The sequence below is a fragment of the Citrus sinensis genome, chromosome 6, assembly GCF_022201045.2.
Source record: "Citrus sinensis cultivar Valencia sweet orange chromosome 6, DVS_A1.0, whole genome shotgun sequence".
Classification (NCBI taxonomy): Eukaryota; Viridiplantae; Streptophyta; class Magnoliopsida; order Sapindales; family Rutaceae; genus Citrus; species Citrus sinensis.
This window is the reverse complement of record NC_068561.1, coordinates 17,921,731-17,946,167: the sequence shown is the minus strand read 5'-3', so window position 1 is coordinate 17,946,167 and position 24,437 is coordinate 17,921,731. Positions and strand designations below refer to the sequence as shown.

General features: G+C 35.0%; 4 protein-coding genes across 4 annotated transcripts; all 4 read right to left on the bottom strand.

The window, feature by feature from the left end:
• Window positions 1-484: 484 nt before the first annotated feature.
• Window positions 485-1,744, bottom strand: LOC102625542 (RING-H2 finger protein ATL74). The gene has a single exon (XM_006481122.4). The coding sequence runs from the start codon at window positions 1,294-1,296 to the stop codon at window positions 718-720; it is 579 nt and encodes a 192-aa protein (XP_006481185.1). The 5' UTR covers window positions 1,297-1,744; the 3' UTR covers window positions 485-717.
• A 3,626-nt stretch (window positions 1,745-5,370) lies between these two features.
• Window positions 5,371-6,222, bottom strand: LOC102625272 (non-specific lipid-transfer protein 1-like). Its single transcript, XM_052443042.1, has 2 exons — window positions 5,817-6,222; window positions 5,371-5,649 (listed from the first exon to the last, which is right to left on the bottom strand). The coding sequence occupies exons 1-2, from the start codon at window positions 6,182-6,184 to the stop codon at window positions 5,640-5,642; spliced, it is 378 nt and encodes a 125-aa protein (XP_052299002.1). The 5' UTR covers window positions 6,185-6,222; the 3' UTR covers window positions 5,371-5,639.
• A 4,260-nt stretch (window positions 6,223-10,482) lies between these two features.
• Window positions 10,483-11,243, bottom strand: LOC102624990 (non-specific lipid-transfer protein-like). The gene is made up of 2 exons (XM_006481120.4): window positions 10,806-11,243; window positions 10,483-10,691 (listed from the first exon to the last, which is right to left on the bottom strand). The coding sequence occupies exons 1-2, from the start codon at window positions 11,147-11,149 to the stop codon at window positions 10,682-10,684; spliced, it is 354 nt and encodes a 117-aa protein (XP_006481183.1). The 5' UTR covers window positions 11,150-11,243; the 3' UTR covers window positions 10,483-10,681.
• An 11,008-nt stretch (window positions 11,244-22,251) lies between these two features.
• LOC107177444 (uncharacterized) lies at window positions 22,252-23,982 on the bottom strand. Its single transcript, XM_015531217.2, has one exon. It carries the CDS (start codon window positions 23,980-23,982, stop codon window positions 22,252-22,254), a length of 1,731 nt encoding a protein of 576 aa, XP_015386703.2.
• Between the last annotated feature and the right edge of the window lie 455 nt (window positions 23,983-24,437).

Below are 24,437 nucleotides of genomic sequence, written 5' to 3'. Positions count from 1 at the left end.
TATGATTACGGATGGAGAACTAGAAGATAGTGGAACCCCATTATTAATGATGCAGTTGAAGAAATTGAAAACCATGTAAAGCGATATGTAACTGAATTTCTTAGCCCAAGTAGACAATTTGAGAAGAAAGCAATGTCAAGTGAAATTGCATTGTTTCAATAATACTGGTGACCATCTAAATTTACTGCTATTAAACAGTTAATAATTTTTCATTCGCAGCTAGCTGATCAAAACTGCCATCAATAATTAATTAATTACTTATGGATGGTTTTAATGCAAATTTGGCCTCTCCTCCTAAGAGATTCAGACCCCCCCCCCCCAAAAAGTGTTTGGTCCAAGGTTTAAAAATATTTAATTATGAGATTATTTATAATTTTTTTTAATTATGAGTTCATAAAAGAGCACAGTAAATTATTTATAAAATTGTGAAAAACTTGTGTGCTAAAAAATTATGAGATATGTAAATAACTATTACTCTATAAGCTTGCTAAAACTGAAAAACATAAACATTAATTTCATTTGATCCTATTATGAGTTCTGGAACAAGTTTTACTCTAAATTGGGTGCCGCATGTGTATGGTTCAAATTAGATACATCAATCAGGTCGCGATGTAACATGTAACACTAATTGTCATTTAACCTTTCAAGTTTTTTTTTTTTTTGTTTTTGAGAGAAATTTAACCTTTCAGGTTTAAATACCTTTAATTGGCTCATTAATTAACAACTACTTACAACAACCACGGTGGTTTGCTCAGCGGCGTCATTTCCCGGCGCCGGAGCTCCGGCAGGTTCCTCCGCGGCACTTGAACTTGCAGTTGAGCGTTCATTATTATTAAGCAAGGAATGGCGACAATTCGGACACGATGAGTGTGACAAAAGCCACGTATCAATACACCTTACGTGGAATCCGTGGTTACATTTTGGCAGCACTCGAACTTTCTCTCCATCAACAAATTCTCCAAGACAAATCGGACACTCGGTGGCTGGAATATCCACTCCTTCCCCGTAAACAGCCACCGGAATTCGCCTTAAATCCCGCTTCTTCAGGCCCGTTACGGCCAGCCGTGCGGCCGCTTGCTCCGGTGTCTCTATAGCAAGCCTGTGGCTACACCGCAGAGCGCAACGGACTATTGAATTTAACCCAAGTGCACATATTAACGCACATAGCAAAGCTGCCAGTATTATCACCATGTTGGTATCAAAATTCGCCTCGTTAACGAACGAATCGTGGGTTCTGTTTCCACTCGCCGTCGGCGGTGACACGCTTAGCTCTGTCTCAAGCAACCGCCTATGCATATTCGCTTCTAGCCGCTTGCTAGGGTTTCTTTCAAGATAAGAAAAGAGAGGAAAAAAAAAAGTGAGGGGATGAAGATTTTTTTTTTGGTAGGATTCAAAGCTCGGACATGGTTTTATTTGTGGCTTTTTTGAGTTACAGTAATGTTGTAAATATTCCAACTAGAAAGGGACATACAAAGTAAGGTGAGTGGCTGTTAATGGAATCCGGGACCGTTTTTGCTGGAAATGGTCCTGTATGGACACTCAAATTTTATCTAGAACCGAAACCCAACAATATTAGAACAAAAAAGATGAAGATTCAGCAGGGAAACATAAATAATTATCAGCCTTACTTGGGGATATTTTCAATTTGATATGGTATAACTCATGAACTGAAATATCTGAAGGTTTATGACTATATATATCAAGTTATTTGAAAAGTGACTTTTGTGGTGCACATATGAGTAGTGGAAGCTAGCTTATGTTGATTTATATCAAAAAGGGATCAACTGCACCCCAAGAAGGGGTCAAGTTGCAAGAGATTATTAGACACTTTTGATACTTACAAAGTGAAAAAGTTTAAGATATTATAGTAATTTTGTATTAGATTAATAACTTGCCTAACTAATCATGATTATAAAGCACTTTAGTTAGCACTACTAAAGCCTATCATAATCCTTGGGTGTAGCAGTTGCACCAAAACCAGGCCAATTGCAAACGGTTTTGGGTTATGATTTTCATGTGAGAGAGGTAGCTTGAATTGTAGTGGGAGGTTTGCTGCCTCTATCTCATTTGCTAGTGTCTTACTTTTGACGCATCATACAAATGATGATAAGTACTATGTTTAATGGGGAAAAGAATATCATCATCGCCCACAAAATATCTCTCCACCTTTTGCACGGCAAAGGTAATTTCGTATGCCTGTAGCCGGTATTGCATAGGAAGATATTTTTTTTTTGTCGTTATTATGAAAAACTAAATGAATTTAGTTCGATTTCTCATCATTAAGATTAATATTGCGCCTTTATCTGGCAACTTGAGTTTATTAGATTAAGTATTAATTCCACTAATATAACCGCCAAAAGCAAATTTCTATGCTAGACCTTCGATCCTTATATATAGTATTGTTTGGTCTCTGTCACGGTTTTTAAAGATCTAAATCTTAAAAGCGGATCATTAACTGCCTCCGCTACCAGCTATAGCTTTTTAGCTTGATGTTAGTGGCTGATCTTAAAACTAATGTTAGGTCTTGCTTATTAAAACTCAAGCTTTTGGTTAAACTATAACGCAATCAAAATTACCCTATATCTCTTAAAATTGATTGAAAAAGACCAAGGAAAAGATAAATTGCATGATATGAAAATGGGATTGGGACAGATAAGAGAGGGACTAGAGATTGCAGTGTGTCTGTTTAGTGCCGCTGCCGTAATCTGTGATCCAGTAATTTGAAAATTTGTGAACCGAAAATTGCTATTCCCTCAATGGGAGTGGACACGTCGATGACGATGGGGCCTAATTGTGTTTGGGTTAGGCTAACGTTGAACATCTGTGAACCTTCATAGAATGCATAGTCGTCTTTTCTTGGTTGGGTTTGTTGAATATCAGAAATATATGCCATTTACTTAACTTTTTAGGTAGGATTGAATTAAAAAGCTATTGGTTTTGGCGGTTGGACCAATTCCATGATCCCATCACTTTTTTGAAGTCTTGCTAGCTACATGTAAAATTATGGTTAAACAGAACCGCTATTACCAAACTTGTAATAAAAATATATATTATAAAGAAGAAGAAGAAGAAGAAGAAGAAAGAAAGCTTTGTAATGTGTGTACTCACTGTACAGGACTTCCCAAAAGAATAAAATGCAAACTATTCTATCGGACGTGTGATGGGTCAAGCAGTCAAACCCCCAGGATCCAAGGGGTCTAACTATAACCGAGAGTTGTCGTCCAACTTATTTAACAATTGGAAGTCATGTCATACTTATTCCATGCTTGATGGTCACCATTTTGTTTTTGTTTTTTCCCCCTTATTTTGGCTTTCTTCTGTTTTGTTTTTTTATGCTTTTTGCAATTGCTATCCATTATCAGCTCATTCGTATATACATCCTTAAACTTATCATTAACTTAAGGTTATAATAAAGTATTTTTTTTTTCTTCTTTTACGAAAGGAATTAAAGTGGGATGGAAGAGAAAAACCAACACAAAAGTTGATTGTCTCAATTTTTGCCAATCAATATAAAAACTAATTATAATTTTTGTATCTCTCTCTTTCTCTCTCTCTTTCTCTCTTATCCCTGCAAACAAATCACAAACATCTCCTTTCCATGCCGTCAGAAGGAGAGCTCCTCTTCTGGCGGCTTTACGCTTTAGTTTTTTCTTCTCTTTTTATTTTTTATCTTTGTGCTTTCTTCAACTTCATGGGTGAAGGTAAACAGGGTGGAACTAAAAAATTAATTCATTGGAGGTAAAAACTATAATAAAATTAGCAATTTATAAAATTGACACTAATGTCAAAGGGAGCCCATAAGTTACATTTGGTTGTAACTTACACCACTCACACGAACAATAACATCAGTGTGGGCCCGTAAAATGTGTGTGAGTGGTGTAAATTATAGTTAAATATAACTTAGCATTTGCTAATATTAAAATTTATTTATAAATTTACCGTCGCTCAAACATAATTTTTTAAAAAAATTAATGTGAAAATAATTTTTTTTAGCACAATCAATGGTCCATACTAATTTGTATGCAGATCTGCTCCTGAAGGTAGATCTCCTTCTACTTCATCTGTGAAGGTAGTTCTTTCTATGGTTGTGTATTCACAGCTTCTGCTTAGGATTGTCAATTTGTATAAACGTGTCATGTTTGTGTTGCGATAAATTTAACCAAATACAAATATGACTCATTTATTAATCGTGTTGAAACATCAAAACATGGATACAACTCGTTCATTAGTCATGTTAATCATATTGACCTGTTTACCATATTTAATAAAAAATTGAAAATTAAATTAAAAAATAATAAACTTATCAATATTATTCTTAAAAATAAGTCACAAATAAATGAACATGACGGAAATATAACATGAACAAGATTACAATATAATAAGGATAGGGCATAAATAATTAATTTAGTGTCAGTGTATACATTAATTAATTTTTTTAAAATAATATTACCACATATTAATTGATATTTGTCTCATAAACATGTAATTGTGTTGAGATGGTCCAGTACGGATTCAACACAATTATTTCTCATGTCTTGTCATTAATTAATCTATTTATTAATCTGTCAATATTTGTCAATACGAAAAAGTTGTGTTATATTTGTATCCTAACTTATTTTACCACCTCTACTTTTGCTTCATGCAAACATTGTTACTACTATTATCCATCAAGATGCATGTACTTTTTTTATAATAGATTTGAAGTTTTTCAGCTCTAGATCTGAAAAAAATAATAAGGTTTAGGTTTAAGTTTTACAAGAGATTTGTTACTTGATTAGTTGGTGAAGCTAATAGAAGTCTAGATATATTCTGAAAAAAAAAATTAAGGAATATTCCTAGTTATACTCTAAAATATTGTATGCATCTTTGGTGAAGATATCATTTAATAATATCCCAACACACTGTTTTCCTCCTCGTTCCCGAATAAGTAGTCGATGGCGCTTGTGTATTCAGGATTTGAATTTTTATATTTTGATATAAAAATATATATTTTGATCGAATCAGGGAAACAAATTCATTTCAATCTTTACTTTCTAGTAAATGGAATATGAAACCCGATTTTCAACCACCTTGGCGCTTGTGTATCCAGCATTTGAATTTTTATTGTTCCCATATAAAATAAAATAAAAAAAAGGGCAGACTGTGGCTGATTGGTCACAACTTCAGATTCTTTTTCGTCGGATACACCCCCTTCCACAATTGCCAAAAACTGGCTTGAAGACTCTTGGGGATGCCTAAATATGGGTTCTTCATGAATTTGACTAGTTCTGTACTATTTCTTTCCCCACTATTTTTCTTTATTATATGTATGTATGTATGTATGTATGTAAATCATGTCCTGAAAATTATTATAATTAAAAAAAAAAGAAATAAAAAGCCAAGTGCTGAGCTCATTATAACACATAATAACAAAATGTCACTCCATAAACGTAACTTACAAAATCTTATTCTTTAGTACTTATGGTTGGGACAGAACCTAACAAAACATGAGACAACATAAATCCCACCAGATGACGCTAACAACTTCTATTTAACACTAACACACCATCAAACAGAAGCGCAGCACTCTTATTCTCTCACCCCATGCTTAATTATCCAAGCACACAGCGTCATAACTGATGGCTACTAGTTCATCATTCTCACTGCACCCTGCAAAAATCACAAAAAAAGAAAAAGTTAATAAACAAAAAGATCAAAACAGAAAATATCAGAAACCAAAAACATCAAATTACAATAATATATAGCACATGATACACGCACACGCACACACACACACACATACACATACATATACATTTACATATATGCATACATACCTGCTGCAGTCAGTAGAAGGGCTGATCTGGTAAGGAATGTTGAGTCCACATTTGCCGGGAAGTCCAGCTGCGAGTCCGAGCTGGTACCTGGTGTACGAGATTCCACTGACAGCTTGTTTCAAGCACGTACACACGGTCTGACGGTCAGCTGTGGACCGAGCGGCATTGTAGAGTGTCCTCACTCCGTTGCAACAGTTCGTCGTCACGGCCCCGCCGTATGACACGTAGGATATGCATGGAGACAAGTCATTCACCACCGTGCGGCATGTTACTTGTGCTTTGGTGGACACGAACGCACTGCCCATCAAGCAAACAAGCACCAAGATGCAGCCTGTCACAAGTTTCATCAGCATTACGGAGCTAGCCATTATGATACCCTAGCTTGTGTTGAGCAACACTGAGCGTTGGTGTGTTGATATATATAGAAGGTAAAATAATGGTGTGTATTTAAGTGAGAGTATCTGAGGTGGTTGATTGAATTCATTGCGATTCATGAATTGTGGTTGAGCGTGTTAAATGCTGTGATTTATGGAATTGAATCAAGTTTTTTACCACTCCTGAAAAATTGGGTCCAGTCAAAAAGAGAGTAGAGCTAGCTTATTGTAGTAGCAAATAAAATTCAAAGATTGAATACTGTGGGTAGGTGACTGACAGTACTCATTTAGTAATTTTCACCTGCAACTACAGCGGGGAAAGTTCATTTATGAAGAAATAGGCAGACAAGAGATATGCACATGAATTTGAATTTTGTAAGCCAGCTAAACTTATTAGTACTTTTTTTTTCTTTTTTCTTTTTTTATTCTTCCTACACGTTCATTCGTGATTAATATTATAAAATTAACAGTTAATTACCTTTTTTTTTTATTTTTGTCTAATCACCATCAATTACAGCTTTCAAAAAAAGTAATGAACACAAAAATACAATTTACTTCTTTATTTTTTGCCCTTTTAGGTCATATGCTAGAGTAGCTAGCTCTTGGGTTCAATGAAATGGCAATATTTTTGAAAAGAGATATGGTGAGCCTTGACAATATCCTTCAAGAAATTAACATTTGTCTATAGCTAAATATATACTAGGAATTATGCTAAGTTCTTATTTGAGAAAACACATTTGCTGCCGATTCAGTAATTTATGCTCTTCAAGGTGGGCATCACTAAATAATATCCAAGGAAAAGGGTCACAATGATAAAGGGGATCTTCAAGGTGGAAACTATAATTGTTCAAGCGTGGGTCAATTTGGTCAACAGCCGGTGTGAATTAATTAATAATAGTGACAAACTAATTCACATGGTTAATGTTTGTTTTGCTTTGGCTGGTCTCTGAAGAAAACCATGTTGCCCGTTTCAGGGTTTCAATCTCAGTTCGGGTTCACACTCGGGCTCAGGCTGTATCTGTCGAAGCCCAAATGGAACTTACTGTAATTACAGGGTTCATTTTTACTGAGGCCCAGAGTAGTTAGCTAAGCCTATGTAAAAGATTAAAGGGAGTAATGAAATGCGCATTTAATTTTTTCTTTTTAAAATTTTTTTTAAAAAAAAAAAACTCTATTTGATTCTTAATGTGTCAGCCTCACGACCACTGAATTTGATATCAACCTCACGACCACTGACTTAAGTGTCAAAATTTGGAATTAGCTGATATTAAGGAAAAAAAAATTGTGGGGTTCTGCTGCTTTGTATTCTTATTCTTGGGTGGCACCAAGTGGTCTGATAAAATTGAATGTTATTGATTATGTGTGTAATATTGTGGGTTAGCATAATTACTCTATAATGAAACAATCAATATATATCATGATAAAAGAGAATCATGAATGCCGTAGACGTCAAATTAATTCGTTTTGCGACTTTGCTTCCGCATTCATCTTTTTTTTTTAAGTGTGCTTCCACATTCAACTTTAATACATGTCCGAACATGATATTAATTGGACAAGTTTGGAGTAGAATAGTTCATGAATTGTTATTCTGAGTCAATTAATTTGTATTTTATTTCAATTTTATCGTTAAATTTTCATATTTATGTCGTTATTTTTTATCCGACTTAAAGAATTGAATCAAGAACAATAAGAAAATGTACCAAACATAATATTAATAAATTTAAATAATATTAATTAAATTTATATATTAATATAAAATAATATTTAAATTTATATATTAATATAAAATAATATTATTTTATATTATACCGTCCATACTACACCAAACATAATATTGCATTATAACTTAATGCAATGCATCCTAATGTAATATATCTAATAGAGTATAATGTAATATAGTGTGCCAACGCACTCTGTATATACTATTTGATAAATAAGAATGAACTTTAAATGTTTTTAATAATAATTATTTCTATTACTTGTTTACATCCTTAAATTTTATTAATTACTCATTACATCTTTGATGTTGTAGCCTTCACATTCAAACATTATTTTTAAATGATTGAATTTGACTTTTTAACATAGAAAAATTTTAATACCTTTTGAAAACATATCACAATAAAGTGATAGAGAGTGCATAATAGGTAATAAAAACACATCAGATTTTTTTTTAACCGTCTTAACAGCAAGATGTAATAGGTAATGAAAAGTATTAGCCAATTGGGATTGAATGTAATAAAAGTGAGAATATTTAAGGAACTCGTGTCATTCTCTCCATTAATAATGTATGATTGAGATTAAAATTTTTATTGTTTAATATATCATAACACACAAAATCTCAAGTCATTAAAAAAATCATTTTTTTAAAGTAAAAATAAAATTATCTTAGAATTTAACAGGAATTATATTATTACACATATTCTATACCACACAAGATTACGATAAACAAGCTGATGACACTTAGACGCATAGTCTAGAAGATTTGACTTCTCCAAAATATGAAAAGAGCTTGAAACACCTTAAATTCAATAATTAGAAAAAAAAAATCTAGAAGATTGGATTTCTCCTAAGTAGCAAAAAGAGCTTGAACTTAAATTCAATTTAAAAAAAGAAAAAAAAAACTCTCTTCAAACCTATAACAACGTCAGATATTAAGTATATCATAGAGAAAAGAGTAAGTAATAAAACTTTAGAAAAAATAAAAATCATCATTGATTTGTACTAACAAGGTACGTTACATTTTTTATTTGATTTTGGTTCAGCCCAAAACATTATGATATTTTGTTTTTAAGAGATAGTTTTGATAATAGTATGGGTTGATTTGTCTTGTAACAATTTTTTGAAGGTTAATAGAATTGGGATGGACTTGAAAATAAGAGAAAACAATCATTAAAGGCGACGCCAATGATGGCCAATGACGGCAGTTTGACGACCAAGTCAGATAAGTGTTGGAGAGAGTGATGGGTTTTTGAAAAACCATAATATCAATAAAAAATTGAGAGTTATGAGGAAGCTAAGTTGAACATGTTTTGTTGAGATTATACAGGGAGTGTCCTTGAGAACATGTTAATGTCTTTTTAGACACGTGCAAGTGTAATAAGTCATTCCCCTTCTCAGGTAAGGGCTTTTGGATAATTTGATTATCTAATTTGAGTGTTTTAGCCTCTTTAGGGCCAGACATGTGCTAGCTGAGAGACTATCTTTGATAACACGTCTTAATCTCTGATTGCTTTATTATAAATGAGTCAATTGAGCTTTTAGAGTAGTTGACTCCTCTATTGATAGGTCAGATTACAATTGGGGTGATTCCCTCTCTTACTCTTGGTGCATGTGATTGTTGAGGAGATCCACATAGGGACCATTATAATGATGTGTAGTTTTGGTGAATAGGTCATTATTATGATCACATGGTCCTCCATTATTATGTAGCAACCTTAAGGCATTTTAGGAGACATTTTCTGTTTTAGATTAATAAGGTGGCGCATGTACTTTTCTTGAGATCTTTCCATTTTTCCTTATCCTTTGAATTTTCTCTTCACATTTTGCAAGGTCCAATTGGTCACGAGGGTTGCTGCACGCATGTCACGCTCTAATCGGATGACCCAAATTCTACCACTAACACGTTCCATAAAAGATTTAATTTTTATTATACTTCAACTAATTATGAAATTGGGATCCAGATCAATCATTAATCAATCGTGGACATCTTGCAGTTGCATGGGCTTGTTTAATTTATATATCAAAGGAGAAAACTTATAATACGTAGGAGGGAATATGTCAAAAAAAAAAGAAAACATGTTCATTTGTGCGCTCTCTGGATTTAAGTTAATTCCAATTTTCAACTTTAACCTATGCTAAAATTAAAATTTTGCCATTATCACAACTTCTTCTTTTTCAATTTTATTTGGTCATTAAAAAAAACTTTATTTGTTAATAATTTATTTAACAAATAAAACAATCTCGTCATTAGCTCCTACTTGGCAGTTGCGAACTAGATGGCTGAATTGCCGTTATTACATTTCTTCTCTAAACTTTTTGTTTGCTCACTTTTTTGCGGAGAATAATAAATAGCAGTTAATTCAGTTGAAATGTTGGCTGATTATCTTGATAAACCTCGAAAATACAATTCAGATAGTTTTTGTCTGACTGTATATGTGCCAAGTGATTTCATAGTTCATGTGGACATAGTTAATTATTAATTTAATTCCTTTTAAGGAATTGTATCATGATCAGTAATTTTTAAATATAAGCCAAGAAATTAATCAAATAAGAAGTGTAAGAAACAGAAGCCATTAAATAACAAAGTAGTATATTATATATGAGAATCGTGGCAAGGGACTCGGTGGATGACACTCTGGTACATATATGATAGATGCATAGTACTAATACTCTCTTGACCTAGGAGAGTCCATATCACCCACTTTATTATTCCATTTTATATTCATATTATATATAATAATACTTCAGCATATATTCTCTTTTCCAAGATCTTCATCTCACTCTGCAACAGAACCAAAAAAAAAATCATTAAACAATTTTGTGAAGGAGAAATTAATGAGTCATGCACGTACAATATATACAATAAAATATGATTTAATGCTGAATATATAATTACCTGCTGCAGTCAACGGATGGGCTGATTTGGTAAGGAATGTTGACGCCACACTGGCGTGGGAGGCCAGAAGCGAGGTTGAGGTTGAGGTTTCTGATGGAGCCAGCAGCGGTTTTCAAGCAGTTGCAAACGCTCTGGCGGTCGGGTGTGGTGGTGGCTGCGGAGTTAAGACTCTTAATCCCGCTACAGCAGGCTGGCGGCACAGCGCCTCCACCGGGGCCCGTCACATATGGCATGCACGCTTGAAGAGAGCTTGTCACTTGGCCACATGTGACGGCAGCTTGGGCAATGGGCGCACCCATCACCATGCACATTAGCAGCACAGCACAAGCAAGCTTAAGAGCCATGTATAATGTTCTTAATTAGCTCTGAGAAATGAGAATGTTGCTTAACTTGGAACTTTTCTTCAGGTCGTTGTATGTTGTGTGAGGATTATGGTAGCTCGGGCCTCGTATTTATATACGATTAGGAATACGAAGTGTGTGGTTAACTTAGTTGGGAGTTGAGTTTGATTTAATGCTTTCATTTTCAAATACGGTTATGGTTGTGCAATTTAAACAATGCTGTCGCAAATTAAATTAATTTCTGAGGCTAGAGGGTACAAGTGTACAACTATGTAAAGTAATATGTAACGTGTACCTCGAGTCTTAACACACTCTCCCAATTTATGAGTCCCACGTATTTATTTGACGAGTGCATCATCATTCCAATCATTCATATACGACCGACACATGTTAAGTAGAAAAATTAAATGATCGATGGCCGTACATACTTCCGGGTCGGTGACATTAATTTTGGTCATGTAAAGGACTACCTGACCAACCCGTAGTTATTAGTTATGGTCAAAAAATGATTCGCATATGCTTTGTTGGATTTTATTAAGTTATAATTAATGTAATTTACAGTCCTTATAAATATGTAAAAATTTGTGATATGTCAATGGAATTCATTGTCATGTTACAAGTATTGTAAGTTATATTGATTGTAATTTAATAAGATCCATGTTTGTTACAAAAAATTTCAATAAGAGAATTCTGTACATTAATAAACTACGACAAAAGTTATTTTATAACATCGTAAAAATTAAAAATAATAAATTAATTATATACAAGTTTATATCGTTATAAGTTTATTCTGTATTTCAATAAAATGCATGCCAAATTCTCTATAGAAGTTGACTTATGTCTGCATAATTCATAAAATAATTATTAGAATCATTAGCAAGATTAACTTAGATTTTAAACAATAACGAACTGCTAAATTATTTTCACCATATATCGCTAAATTGTTTTTTTAAAAGGATAATCCCATGATCTTTGTATTCACAATCAAACACGTCTTGAGAGGGAGGATACATTTGTTATCCTGATATGCCATTCATGAGTTGTTGTTGATCACTTGAAATGTTGCTGAATCAAAAGCCTATTTTATTCGAAATCAACTACAAATTACAGTTTCATCATCATACACACAAAAGCAAAAGCAAATGAGAGGGAGAGAGATGATGAGAGCCACACACACTCTTAACCGAGAATAGACAATGACAAAAAGTGAATTCCAATGTGCTAAAGTCACGTATATACTAATGTGAAGATCCTCGTATATTAGTTATAAAATTATTCATCCCATTGTAAGCCGCAATAACACATTATAAAGTTATACTTATCCATAATATACTACCTACTACATAGAGAGTGTATTCAAAATTAAATTCATTAACATCATATTTGATCACATAGTAAATAAGTCTATCAAATTTATTCTTTAATATTTTACATTATTTAGCTATGTATTAAAATGATTTATCCTAACCCACTATATATGAGAAATAAATACAATAGGAGAATCTTGCATATCCTCCACATGAAAGTCATTATTGAGAAGCATAGAGCAGGTAAGACTCGTAACGAAAGAAATTAATTTACGATTTGCAATGGTAATAAAATTAAACCAAGAGAATCTTTTGTCAGTTAATTAATTTCTTTGCACAATAATCATTTTTGCTACACAAGCATACTAATTGGTTCTCGCATAGAAACAGTCGGGAAATCATAATATAGTTACTTATAAGCTATATTCATCGGTTATAATACAAAAGAGCGTGATTCCGACCTCTGGCTAGTGCTATTAATGAAATGAACGCTCTTGATTTCACTGTGCACAGAAGCGATGCCATAATTTAAAATTTAGGGAATCAACAATTATAGAGATAAAATTTTAGAGGTTAAAGTCTAGAAAGAGTAGATAATGAAATATTCGGTCCTCAACACTTTGCTCGTGCTCTGTTTGGAGATAATTTAAGAAGTTTACCTAATTAAATACATTTTTCTTATAAGGGATGATTGGATGAAGGAGAAAATCTTGAATACATCCATTGTAATACAATTACCCCATGAGAATACAATACGTCAATTTTATTTTAAAATAACTACATTGTCCATTTGTCAATTTTTTAACTTAATAAATTTGCTTATAAATGAATGTATATGGCTTCTGAAATGAATGATGCGGGTACCTTTGGATATACTTGATTTCTGGAGAATGAAGTCATCTAAATTAATATTTTGAAACTTCATCATATCTTAGAATGTGTTTGGGTCATGACGAATTAAAAATGGTTGATTACTTTAACTATAAGGGTATCTAATTTTTCTGATTCAAGTATTATGAATTTAGGAATTTACCTATAAAATACAAAAATCATACTAAAAAATAAATAAAAATAGATGATTTATAAAATAGGTTAGAATTTGTAAATGCGATGAAATTGTTAGTGTTATCAACACTATAAGTGAAAAAAAATAATTTTAATCTTTATTAAATGTACACTTTCTAGTGTTAATAAGGTCATTATTTGAACTTTTTATGTTAAATTATGAATGTGTTGTAATATCTCAATTCACTTGTGATAAAATGTTTAACTAGTAAGTAAAATCTTGGATTCTCTTAACTAGTTAGATATGTATTTTGGATTGTAAAATCGAACAACAAAACTATCTAATTAACGAACACTCACCGTAGTCTAGTTGTTTAAGGTTGTTAAAAGATAAATTTTACATATATTTCATACTTTATAATTAGAAGATGCATCGGTAGTCTAATTGGTTAAGGAAGTGACAAGATAAGAACTTTCATATACATTTCTTATTTTTAATTAGAGAATGCAATCCAATGGAATATACTTTATCTATGATTTCACAATTAATTTCCTATTTTTAATGGTGGAATTTTCACTCTGATGAAGTTCTAATACGATAACAAATACCATCACTTATTAATTTCTTAATCAAGGAGAGTCCCTAACAAGTAGGCTTGGCAATTTAGCCCGACCCTAATTTTGGCCCGATTGACCCGACTCTAATTTTTAGGGCTTTGACCCAAATTTTCAAGTTTAGGGTCGGGTTAGGGCCAAGATTTTAAGGCCCGAACAAATTTAGGGTCTGGGTCGGGTTTAATGCCTACCCGACCCGACCCGACCTTATTTAAAAAAAAAAAAACTAACACAAGTTAACATACGGACACAACACATCCTCACAACATCACACATTGTGTGTTTTTAATTTAATTGTATTGTATTTTTATTTGTATAAGACATGAGTTTTTTTTTTTTTTTTTTATGTTGAGTTGTTGAATTGAATTGTGTATGACTAAAATGATTGTGGAATTACCCGACCCAACCCGATGTTTTGCCATCCCTGCTAACAAGTAAACAGTAACTCCCATTTTATATAGTGTATCTTGATGCAGATTATAACTCCTCCAATAATCTCAATTCACCCTACAATATATACAGCAACAAATCGTAAATTAATAATCCACTTTTTAAATAATAAAATAATTAACGAATCATACACAATGTAATATCAGTTATGTTCTTATACATGTTATATGTATATATATGTGATATAATTAGAGAACTAGTAATTACTTGGCACAGTCGGAGTTTGGGCTAATCGGGTAAGGAACTTTGACACCGCGCTCGCTACTCGCTAGGGAGGCCAGCTGCAAGGGCGTAGTTGACACCGAGGATGCTGCCGGGCGCAGATTTCAAGCACCTGCGCGTCGCCTGGCGGTTGGGTGTTGTGTTGGCCGCCGCATTAAGACTCTTGACTCCACTGCAAGCCGGTGGCACAGAGCCACCAGCCCTCAGATATGGTATGCATGATGAAAGAGAGCTTGCCACTTGCCCACATGTGATGCCATGTGTTAAACAAAGAAGTTAATTTGAAAGTAACGTCGCTCACAACAGAAGTGAGACTTTTTTGTTAAACGACCGAAGTCCGAAATTTTATCAATTTCAAATTTTAAAAAAGTTTGTTTGTTTGTGTTTTTGTAACTTAATTATAATTAATTTTAAGACATTTACATTTGAATAAAAAACTAAAATTTTGTGACTTTTATCTAGATAGATAAACGTTTGAATGAAAAGTAAATATTATATCCTAAATATATTTATATTAAATATATTTATTTTCTTAACTATAAAACCTAATCTCTTTATACATTTTGACTTATGAGAACATAAATATCAAATAACTATATTTTAGATACTTTTATTTATAAAAATAAATAAGATGTATCTTATATATATTCAGATACTAAAAAAATATAATTCAAAAATTTTTACTCACATCCGATCATACTTCAATCAATTTCAGACCTATTCAGATCGAAAATTAAAAAACAAGCACAACTTAAATTTTTAAAAGGATTAATTACCTCTAGGTGACACATGTTTTGAAAATTTTTAAAAAGGTAACACGTGTTTTTAAAATACTCGAGCAGCAACAAACCGTTAACTTTACCGTTAACTTTAATGTAAACAGTAAATTAATTATAAAATGACATTTCTGCCCCATAATTAATTATAAAATGACATTTATGCCCCTATAGTAGCTGCAAAATGACATTTCTAGTCCTACAATTAGTTACAAAATATGTTTTTATCCCTACTCAATTATTTTTTATCTTTTAAGTAGAAAAATTATAAAAAATTATATCTAAGTGTATCAACGGGTTTTTTTCGTTAAATCATGCAATCTTTTTTTAAAAAAAAAAATTCTTGTTGAATCAAACAAAATTTTCTTATTAAATACGGCAAAGTTTGATTCAACAAGAAACTTTTTAAAAATATTTATTTGATTTAACCAAAAAAAGTCTGCTAATTACACTTAGATGAAATTTTTATTTAAAAAATAAAAAATAATTGAGTAGGGGGAAAAACATATTTTATAACTAATTGTGGGGATATAAATATCATTTTGTAGCTATTATACGGACATAGACATTATTTTATAATTAATTCTAGGGGCAAAAATATTATTTTGTAATTAATTTACTGTTTACATTAAAATTAATGATTGACTCGAGTATTTTTAAAACACGTGTCATCTTTTTGAAATTTATCAAAATATGTGTCACCCAAAGATAACTAACCCTTTTCAAAATGAGAAAAAAATTAATTTATTACGCTTGGAGACAAATGTCCAGGATAGTGGACACGCTGCAGTAATTAGGAATGAAATGCCTTCAACTTAATTTGCAATTGCAACCGGATTTTTATCCATGACTAACTATATAAATTTTGAGAATAAACAGAACATGATCGGTTAATTAAGTCAATATAAATGTTAAATGTTTAAAAAGAAATAACCCAACATATGAGGTCTTTTTCTGTTTTATTTTCCTACTTTGTTCCATTAGAAAAATAAATGTAACCAAATAAAGAGTTTTTTTTTTTAGTTTAAATTGTGTTGGTATATATTTCTTACTTAATTGAACAAAGGGTAGGACTATTTACAATTTAAAAATTAATCGAGCTCTCTTATTTTAATAAAATAATTTATTAAAAATTACCTATGATGTGATCTATTAGAAGGAACAATCTATTATGAGTAAATAAAACATAATTACTTTAGATACCCATATAATTAGTAAAATCTTTCTAACATATAAACAATTCTTCTTCCTTAAAACCTAAAAGTCGTACAACTATTTACAAAGAAGCTATTACGTACCCTTTTGATTTTTCAGTAAATAAACAGTTAATTGCTCCAATCGCTTTTCAGCTTCGTAAGATCTAGCAAACTGCTGTTAAGTTGGCAAAATTTGGTGATGGTTCGTTAACTTCATTGATTACTTCCTAAAATTAGTTTCATCTCATGCATCTATGCTTCTATTTTTAGTATAATATTTCTGGCACTTCCTCGTAAGGTTTTTACTCAACTTGCCGGTTGATGGCTAATTTTTTAAGATTGAAGCTGAGTCGGTTTAGATAAATCATAAGTTTGGAATTAATTTAGTTATTTCTTCTTTGTTTGTTTAAGAAAATGAGTTTTTTTTTTTTTAAAAAAAAAAAAACGAATTTGATGGACTTGAATAAGTACTTGAAAATTTTTCTACAGAAGGAATTGAAGATGTCTTCTTTTTCTCCCCCTTTTGGTGAATTGAATATTTTTATAGGTGTGCACTGTAAATAAAAGACAATGAAAGGTTTAAGTAAGGACTTTTTAAAAATTAATTTTTTAAAATGAGTGAGTGGGCTATCTGAACCCACCCAATTTCTTTTTACACCCATTTTAAAAAATAAATTCACCATAAAAAAATTAAAATTTAAATATCTCAAAATTACCATTTAGTAATTTCTTTCTCTTTAGCTTAGGATTGCATATTCTCTCTCTATTTTCACATTAAGCAAACTAAACGCTCAATTTCACCCTCTTTTAAATTTATTTTTTTGGTCTTTCTTATCAGATTATGATCTCTACATCACTCTTTCTATATATAAGAATTTTTTTTTTTATATTCATTAACTTTTGTCCTTAGTGAAACTTAATTTCTCAATATTTATTAACTCTCATAATTGATAAAAAATTGTTGATGTTTAATTTAAAATAGTGGATTTTGTTCTTCTTAATTTGTGATATCAATTATTTACAGCTAAAATATATATATATAAACAAATTGATGAGAATTTGTGAAATCGAAATGAGAAATATAAGAAATGGTTAACTAAATAAATAATTTTAATTAATAAAATTCTTGTTGAAAAAGCGTGTAGAGAAAAAATTGGTGAATTCAAATAGTTCCACCTTTTAAAAATTTATAAATAAGTGTTTAGTGTAATTTTTAGAGTACTAATAACTCTAAAAATAAATAAGTATAAATATTTAATAAATAAAAACAAAATTTTGATTTTATCTAAGCCAAGCTCTTTTTCAATGGTACGGAGCGGCCTTTTTACAACTCAGATTCCAAGTTCGAACTTTTTTTTTTTTATTAGATGGGGCTCAAACTAGCGAGCTAAACAGGAATAAGACGGGGTTGAGTAACCCCATATAAGTCTTGTACAATAATTGAATAAATACCCACAGGCGGGCTAGAAAATAAGTGCAATCCATGGGGGTATGAGTGAGCCATGTTTGCCATAAAATCCGCCGCCGAATTGGCTTCCCGATAAATATGGGTGATGGAAACTTGCCAGTTTCTACTAATAATCTCCCGGATAGCAACGACCAAAGCATAGAACTCGTTAGGCACAACCACTTGCTTCGAGACCAATTGAGTAACACAAAGGCTATCCACTTCAACCAAAAGACGTTTTATTCCAGCCTCCCAAGCTAGATGTAATCCTTGGTACAGACCCCAAAGTTCCGCCATTAACACCGAACTCTCTCCAATATTCATACAAAATCCAGCTAGCCAGTGTCCGACCGAGTCTCGAATAATACCACCAGCACCTGCACCCTCATCTTTTCTACAAGATCCATCCGTATTCAATTTGCACCAAGGCCATGGAGGTGGCAGCCATCTAATAAAGATCTCCTTCCTCTGCGGCTGTTGACTTATATGAGAGTTGTTTAATCTATGGATTTCGTTAGCTCTGGCCATAACATCTACACAGACTGTTGAGCTATCCGCCAGCTTCCCCTCCACCATAAAACGATTCCTCCAATACCATAATCTCCACACCGCTACGCCGAAAATACACTCCCAAGCTAATGGAGAGGGAATGTTCCACTTGTTTTGTAGATTCGCAATTATCCAATCTCGTAAAGACGACTGAAAGAAAGAGGATTGATGCCTAGCTGGAACAAGCCGAAACCAAACCCGCTTGATGCAATGACAATCTCTCAAGACGTGAATAATATCCTCAAGAGGAGCCCCACAACGATCACAACCTGGAGAGACCGGAATATGCCGCCTAGATAGTTCACTCTTGGTTTTTAATTTCACATGTAAAGCCTGCCAAAGGAAAATGCGAGTTGCTTTCGGCCCCTTCCAGGACCATGCATGCTTCCATGCATTATCAGTAGCAGTGAGTTCCAGCTGACCGAGGGACTCATATGCCGAGCGAACCGTAAAGTTGCCACTTGGCTCATAACGCCAATAAATTTTGTCAACACCAAGAAGAGAGCTAGGAGGCATTATCGAGGCAATTTGCATCAGGATAGAATTGGGAAGCAAATGTTCAAAAGCTGACTAGTTCCAGCCCCCATGCACGTTCAGAAAGTCACTCACCGTAGCATTAACCAATTCATGAGGCACTGGATGAACATCGAGATTGATCAAAGGGCCTTGTTTTGTTGCCCAGCAGTCCAGCCAAAAGCGAGTTCGAGAACCATCACAAACAGCCCAGCGAGCTCCCTGCATGGTGGCTGACCACGTGTGCTTTATGGCTTTCCAGATTCCAGAACCTTGTTTCTCAGGGAGGGACAACGGCAAGTGTCTAGAATCCAATCCGTACTTTGAGCAGATAACCTTAACCCACCGTTTGTATGAATTCGAAACTATTTGCCAACTCAGCTTCATCAATAACGCTTGATTCATCACACCCAACTTCTTAAACCCCAGGCCACATTTAGTTTTCGGCATGCAAATTTTATTCCAGCCCACCATACTCATCTTATGGCTCTTCGACTTCCCATCCCAAATAAAACGACGGCAAGACTGCTCAAGCTTCCCACGCACCGGAGCTGGTAATAAAGTTGTCTGCATTGCGTAAATTGGCATTGCTTGGAGCACCGAATGAGCTAAAGTAATTCGGCCAGCAAATGATAAGTGAGCTGCATTCCAACCCGTGAGCTGCTTTTCCACCTTATCAAGGATCGATTGGTAGGTAGCTCTATTTATTCTCGAATGGATGAGAGGCATTCCAAGATAGCACCCTAAGTCATTTGTAGCCGAATACCCCAACACATTACTGAGGAGCTGAGCATCTCTTGAACCAACATTCTTAGATAAATAAATTTTAGTTTTCGACTTGTTGACCTTCGCTTCAGAGCTCCGACAGTAATTGTCTAAAACTGCATCAATGGTGTACGCCTGATCAATTGACGCCTCTGCAAAAAAGAGCAAATCATTTGCAAAAAATAAATACGTTAGAGGAGTTCCATGCTTGGCCAACCGAATAGGCTTCCAGCTGCCCTCCCTCACGGCATGTGATATTCCATGGCTCAACCGTTCAATACACAAGACAAAAATATAAGGAGACAGCGGATCCCCCTGACGGATTCCTCTCCCCGGGACAAATTCTGCTGTAGCCTCACCATTCCATAAAATACTCATCCGAGCCGAAGTTACACATTCCATGACTAATCGAGATAACTGAATCGGGATACCAGTTTGCTGTAGAGTATCGAAAATAAATGACCAATTAATTCGATCGTACGCTTTTTCTAAATCCACCTTGATGGCCATAAACCCTTTTTTCCCCGTTTTCATTCGCATGGAGTGAACTACTTCTTGAGCAACAACAATATTATCAATAATATGGCGTCCGGGCACAAAGCTAGTCTGGTGGGGGCCTATGAGATCTGGCAACAAGGCTTGCAAGCGGTTAGCAATTATTTTAGTCACTGTTTTATAAGCGACCGTGCACAAACTAATAGGCCTAAACATACTTAGGCTAGTGGGGTGCTCCACTTTGGGAATCAAAACCAACAGAGTAGTATTGATTTCTTTGGGGATCTTGCCCGAACTAAAAATGTCACCTATAAGCTTGCAGAAGGAAGGCCCCACAACCGGCCATTGAGATTGGTAAAAGATTGCATGCAGACCATCAGTACCTGGAGCTTTGAGGGGTTTCATACTAAAAATCACCATTTTAATTTCGTCATCTAAAACTGTGACGACAGTACTCTCCAAATCATAAGCATTTAAGACTGGGAATAAATTCGGTACCTGATAACTTTGAGGGGTTGCAACTTCACTTTTGTATAAGGACGAAAAATAATCAATAGCATAATTTCGAATCTCTCCCTCACTATAAAGCCAGTTCCCCGAAGTATCTTGAATAGCTTCAATTCTATTTCTCCGTCGTCTTGCAATGATCTTTTGATGAAAAAACTTCGTGTTCCTATCCCCGTGCAGAAGCTCGTCTTTCCTTGACTTCTGCCACCACAAGATTTCCTCTTGCCCTATCACCGTCTCCAACTCATTCCGAAGCCTAGCCTCTAACCGCACAAGCCCTCAGGAGTTATACCTTTCTAAGGCTGCTTGAATCCCATTTATACGAGCCATTAACCGTCTTTTCCGCTGAAAAATATTTCCAAACACCTCTCTATTCCACTTTTGAACCGCCTGGACAAAATGGGACGCTGCATCTCTATAATGGGCTTGAGGATCCCAAACTTTCTTAACAAAAGAATTGAAGTGTTCATGAGTCAGCCAGGGTGCCAAAAATCGGAAAGGCCTAGTCCCCCGGTGTCTGTACTCAGCTCCCGCAAAACGAACCAGAACCGGCCTATGATCTGAAGCAACCTTCGGAAGGTGAAGAACAGAATTGTCCGCAAATTTTATTAACCAATCACTATTACAGAGAGCTCTGTCAAGTCGTTTAAACAGAAGTCCACGAGACCAAGTAAACCGAGGGCCTTTAAATTTTAGATCAAAAATTCGGTACCCATCAAACCACTGCCGGAAATTACCGCAAACTCCTGAATTCTGTGTAGCACCCCCCTGCTTCTCAGAAGCATACAATATAGAATTAAAGTCCCCACCAATTAGCCAAGGCCCTTGAATTGACATAGCAATGCTATCCATATGCTTCCACAGCTGTCTCCGCAACATCGGGTTTGGGCTAGCATAAACCGCCGTTACCCAAGATATAAAAGTATTATTCCTACATATTTTAAAGTGGATAAATTGCCTATGGTTCAGCATCACCTCAACCTCAATGTAACTCTGCCAAAGAATCCAAATTCCACCCGCAAAGCCCACTGCTTCCACTCGATGGGACTGGTCGAAACCACTCTTCTTAATGAAATCATCCGCTTTGACCCCACTAATGCGAGGTTCCATCAAAACCACCAAGGAAGGGTTGTAGTTTTTAACAATTGTCCTGAATGAGCGCCGAAAAACAGCCGAGGCTGCCCCTTGGACATTCCAATACATAATGCTAATCATCATGAGATAAATAAAAGCAAAAAAAGGAAACATAGACACCTTATTAATGTTGTCCATTCCCGTCATGCATCAACGCCAAAGGCGTTTCCTCGATCATCGAGTCTTCCTCATCGGACATCTCCTCCCTTTCATTCTCCCCCATAGACACAACCGGATGCACATGAGCATTTACGTTGTTTCTACAATCAGCATGTTGATCGTCTGGAGGGTCAGACACGTGCTCATACTCCCGTTGCAGCTGACTGCTCTGATCACTGCCCGCCTCTCTTACCTCTCCAAGAGATCGGTTTTGGTTATCACAGAATATCACCGTATGCTTTTTTGGGTCCAAGGTTGTAACTAGAGGGGACATTTGTTGTTGGCTGGGGTTGAGTTGAGGGTTAAGACATGATTCGGTCCTAGGGTTTGCATGGGGCAAATAGTTTGTATTTTCTGTTCTTAAAGTGAAAGTGGTCTGCTGAAAAGGGTTACGGATTGGGTTCAAGGAGGAAGCTGGTGTCTTCTTTTGGGGTTTGGCAGTAACGGCTGTGGTGTGCTGCTTACATCTAGCCGGAGTTTTAGTTCTATCCTCGTGATTGGCAGTAAATATCTGGTAAGGGTTGGCCGTGTTTGGTTGGTGAGAAGTGGATGGATTGTCTATCACAGCGGCATGTGTGGGGTGCTCACGGTCATCCGTGACCTGCTCAAGAATTTGGAATCTGGAAACACCAGCCCCTGTATTTTCTCGGTTCTTAGTCAAGCCATTGTTAATGTCCTTGCCACTATTAAATTTTCTGCCCTTTCTCGTGGCTATCATCCAAGGTCCAAAGGACTCGGCATTACTATCAATATTACCGTGATCAGCTGGTTGGACAGTGTTCCCCTGGGGCTGCATATTAGGTTGGGGTTGAACCCCTTCTCCAGAATTGGTTGCTGAATTTAATACCTTGCAACTGCTACTACTATGGCCGTATCTTCCACATGTGAAGCAAATCACTGGTAATCCCTCATACTCTACCTTTTGAACCTTCCCATCCAACACAAACTGAGAAACCAGAGGCTTGGCCAGGGAAAGACGAACTGCAATTCGTGCAAATCTTCCACGCGCTGAGGATGCGGTGTTCGAATCAATTCTCATCACTGTACCCACCAATTCTCCAAGTTTCTGGAGTACTTTCCGGTTGTATAGGTGAACAGCGAGTCCGGGAAGACGGATCCATACATTAACTTGCTCTATATCCACTGTATTGGCATCAAAAGACGGCGTCCATGGCTGCACCGTGAGATAGTGCCCCATAATAATCCACGGACCTTTTGTTAGGGCATCGACCGCATCAGTCGCCGAACGAAAGCGAACCAGGAAATAATTGTTTTCTAGGTCAATCACCGAGTAAGTCATTGTTGTCTTCCACATGGCATTCAGTCTCGTACAGAGAGTTCTATAACCGATCGTGCGACCCAGCAGCTTCACTATAACCGAGTTCTGCCATGGTTCACATAACTTCTCGTGAACCCTATCCGAGAAGGTTATGGAGGGCATAGGTCCATCTTTATTTTCCGTCACGTCCCCTTCCTCAAACTCCCAGTCCCCTGCGCCGCCATCGTAACCCGTCTCCATTGCTCGCGACGAGTTTACAAGGGTTTCCTTATACGAAACATGTACAGGGGTATCATCTGCAACCTCCTCATCACGAAACCTTACCTTCTTAGTTGTTCTACTTTCCCTGAACGGTGGAGGGAAAATTCCTCCCGCGTTAGGGTTTTTTCCACGTCCGGATTTTTCGGAGCTCTCCATTATGCCAAATATCCAAGTTCGAACTTTAATAGACGCGTGACTTAATAATAATAATAGCGAAAAAAAAAAAAGAATCCCAATAAAAAAGACGCAACTGCTACACGAATTCTCTCTCATCTAGAAGACTCACTGCAAAAGCCAACTCTGTAGGTAATCCTTCAGCTTGATCTTCTCATTAGCACTTATTTATAAAATGTCAACTCCCAACTACGACCACATAAAATGTTTCTGGCCGAGGCGGGTATTTCAATATTCTTATCATCTTATTCCGGCATTCTTCTTTTGGCTTCTTTATTTTCTTTTGCTTTATTATTTTATTTGGCTTCTTCTGGCATTCTTCTTTGTTGAAGGCGGCTTTGTTGACTCCGATAATCTTTGGCAATCTGTGCCGGCAATTTTTGGTCAAACGTGACGACATAACTTTCCCGTCAAAGTAGCTTTATAATTAACAACAT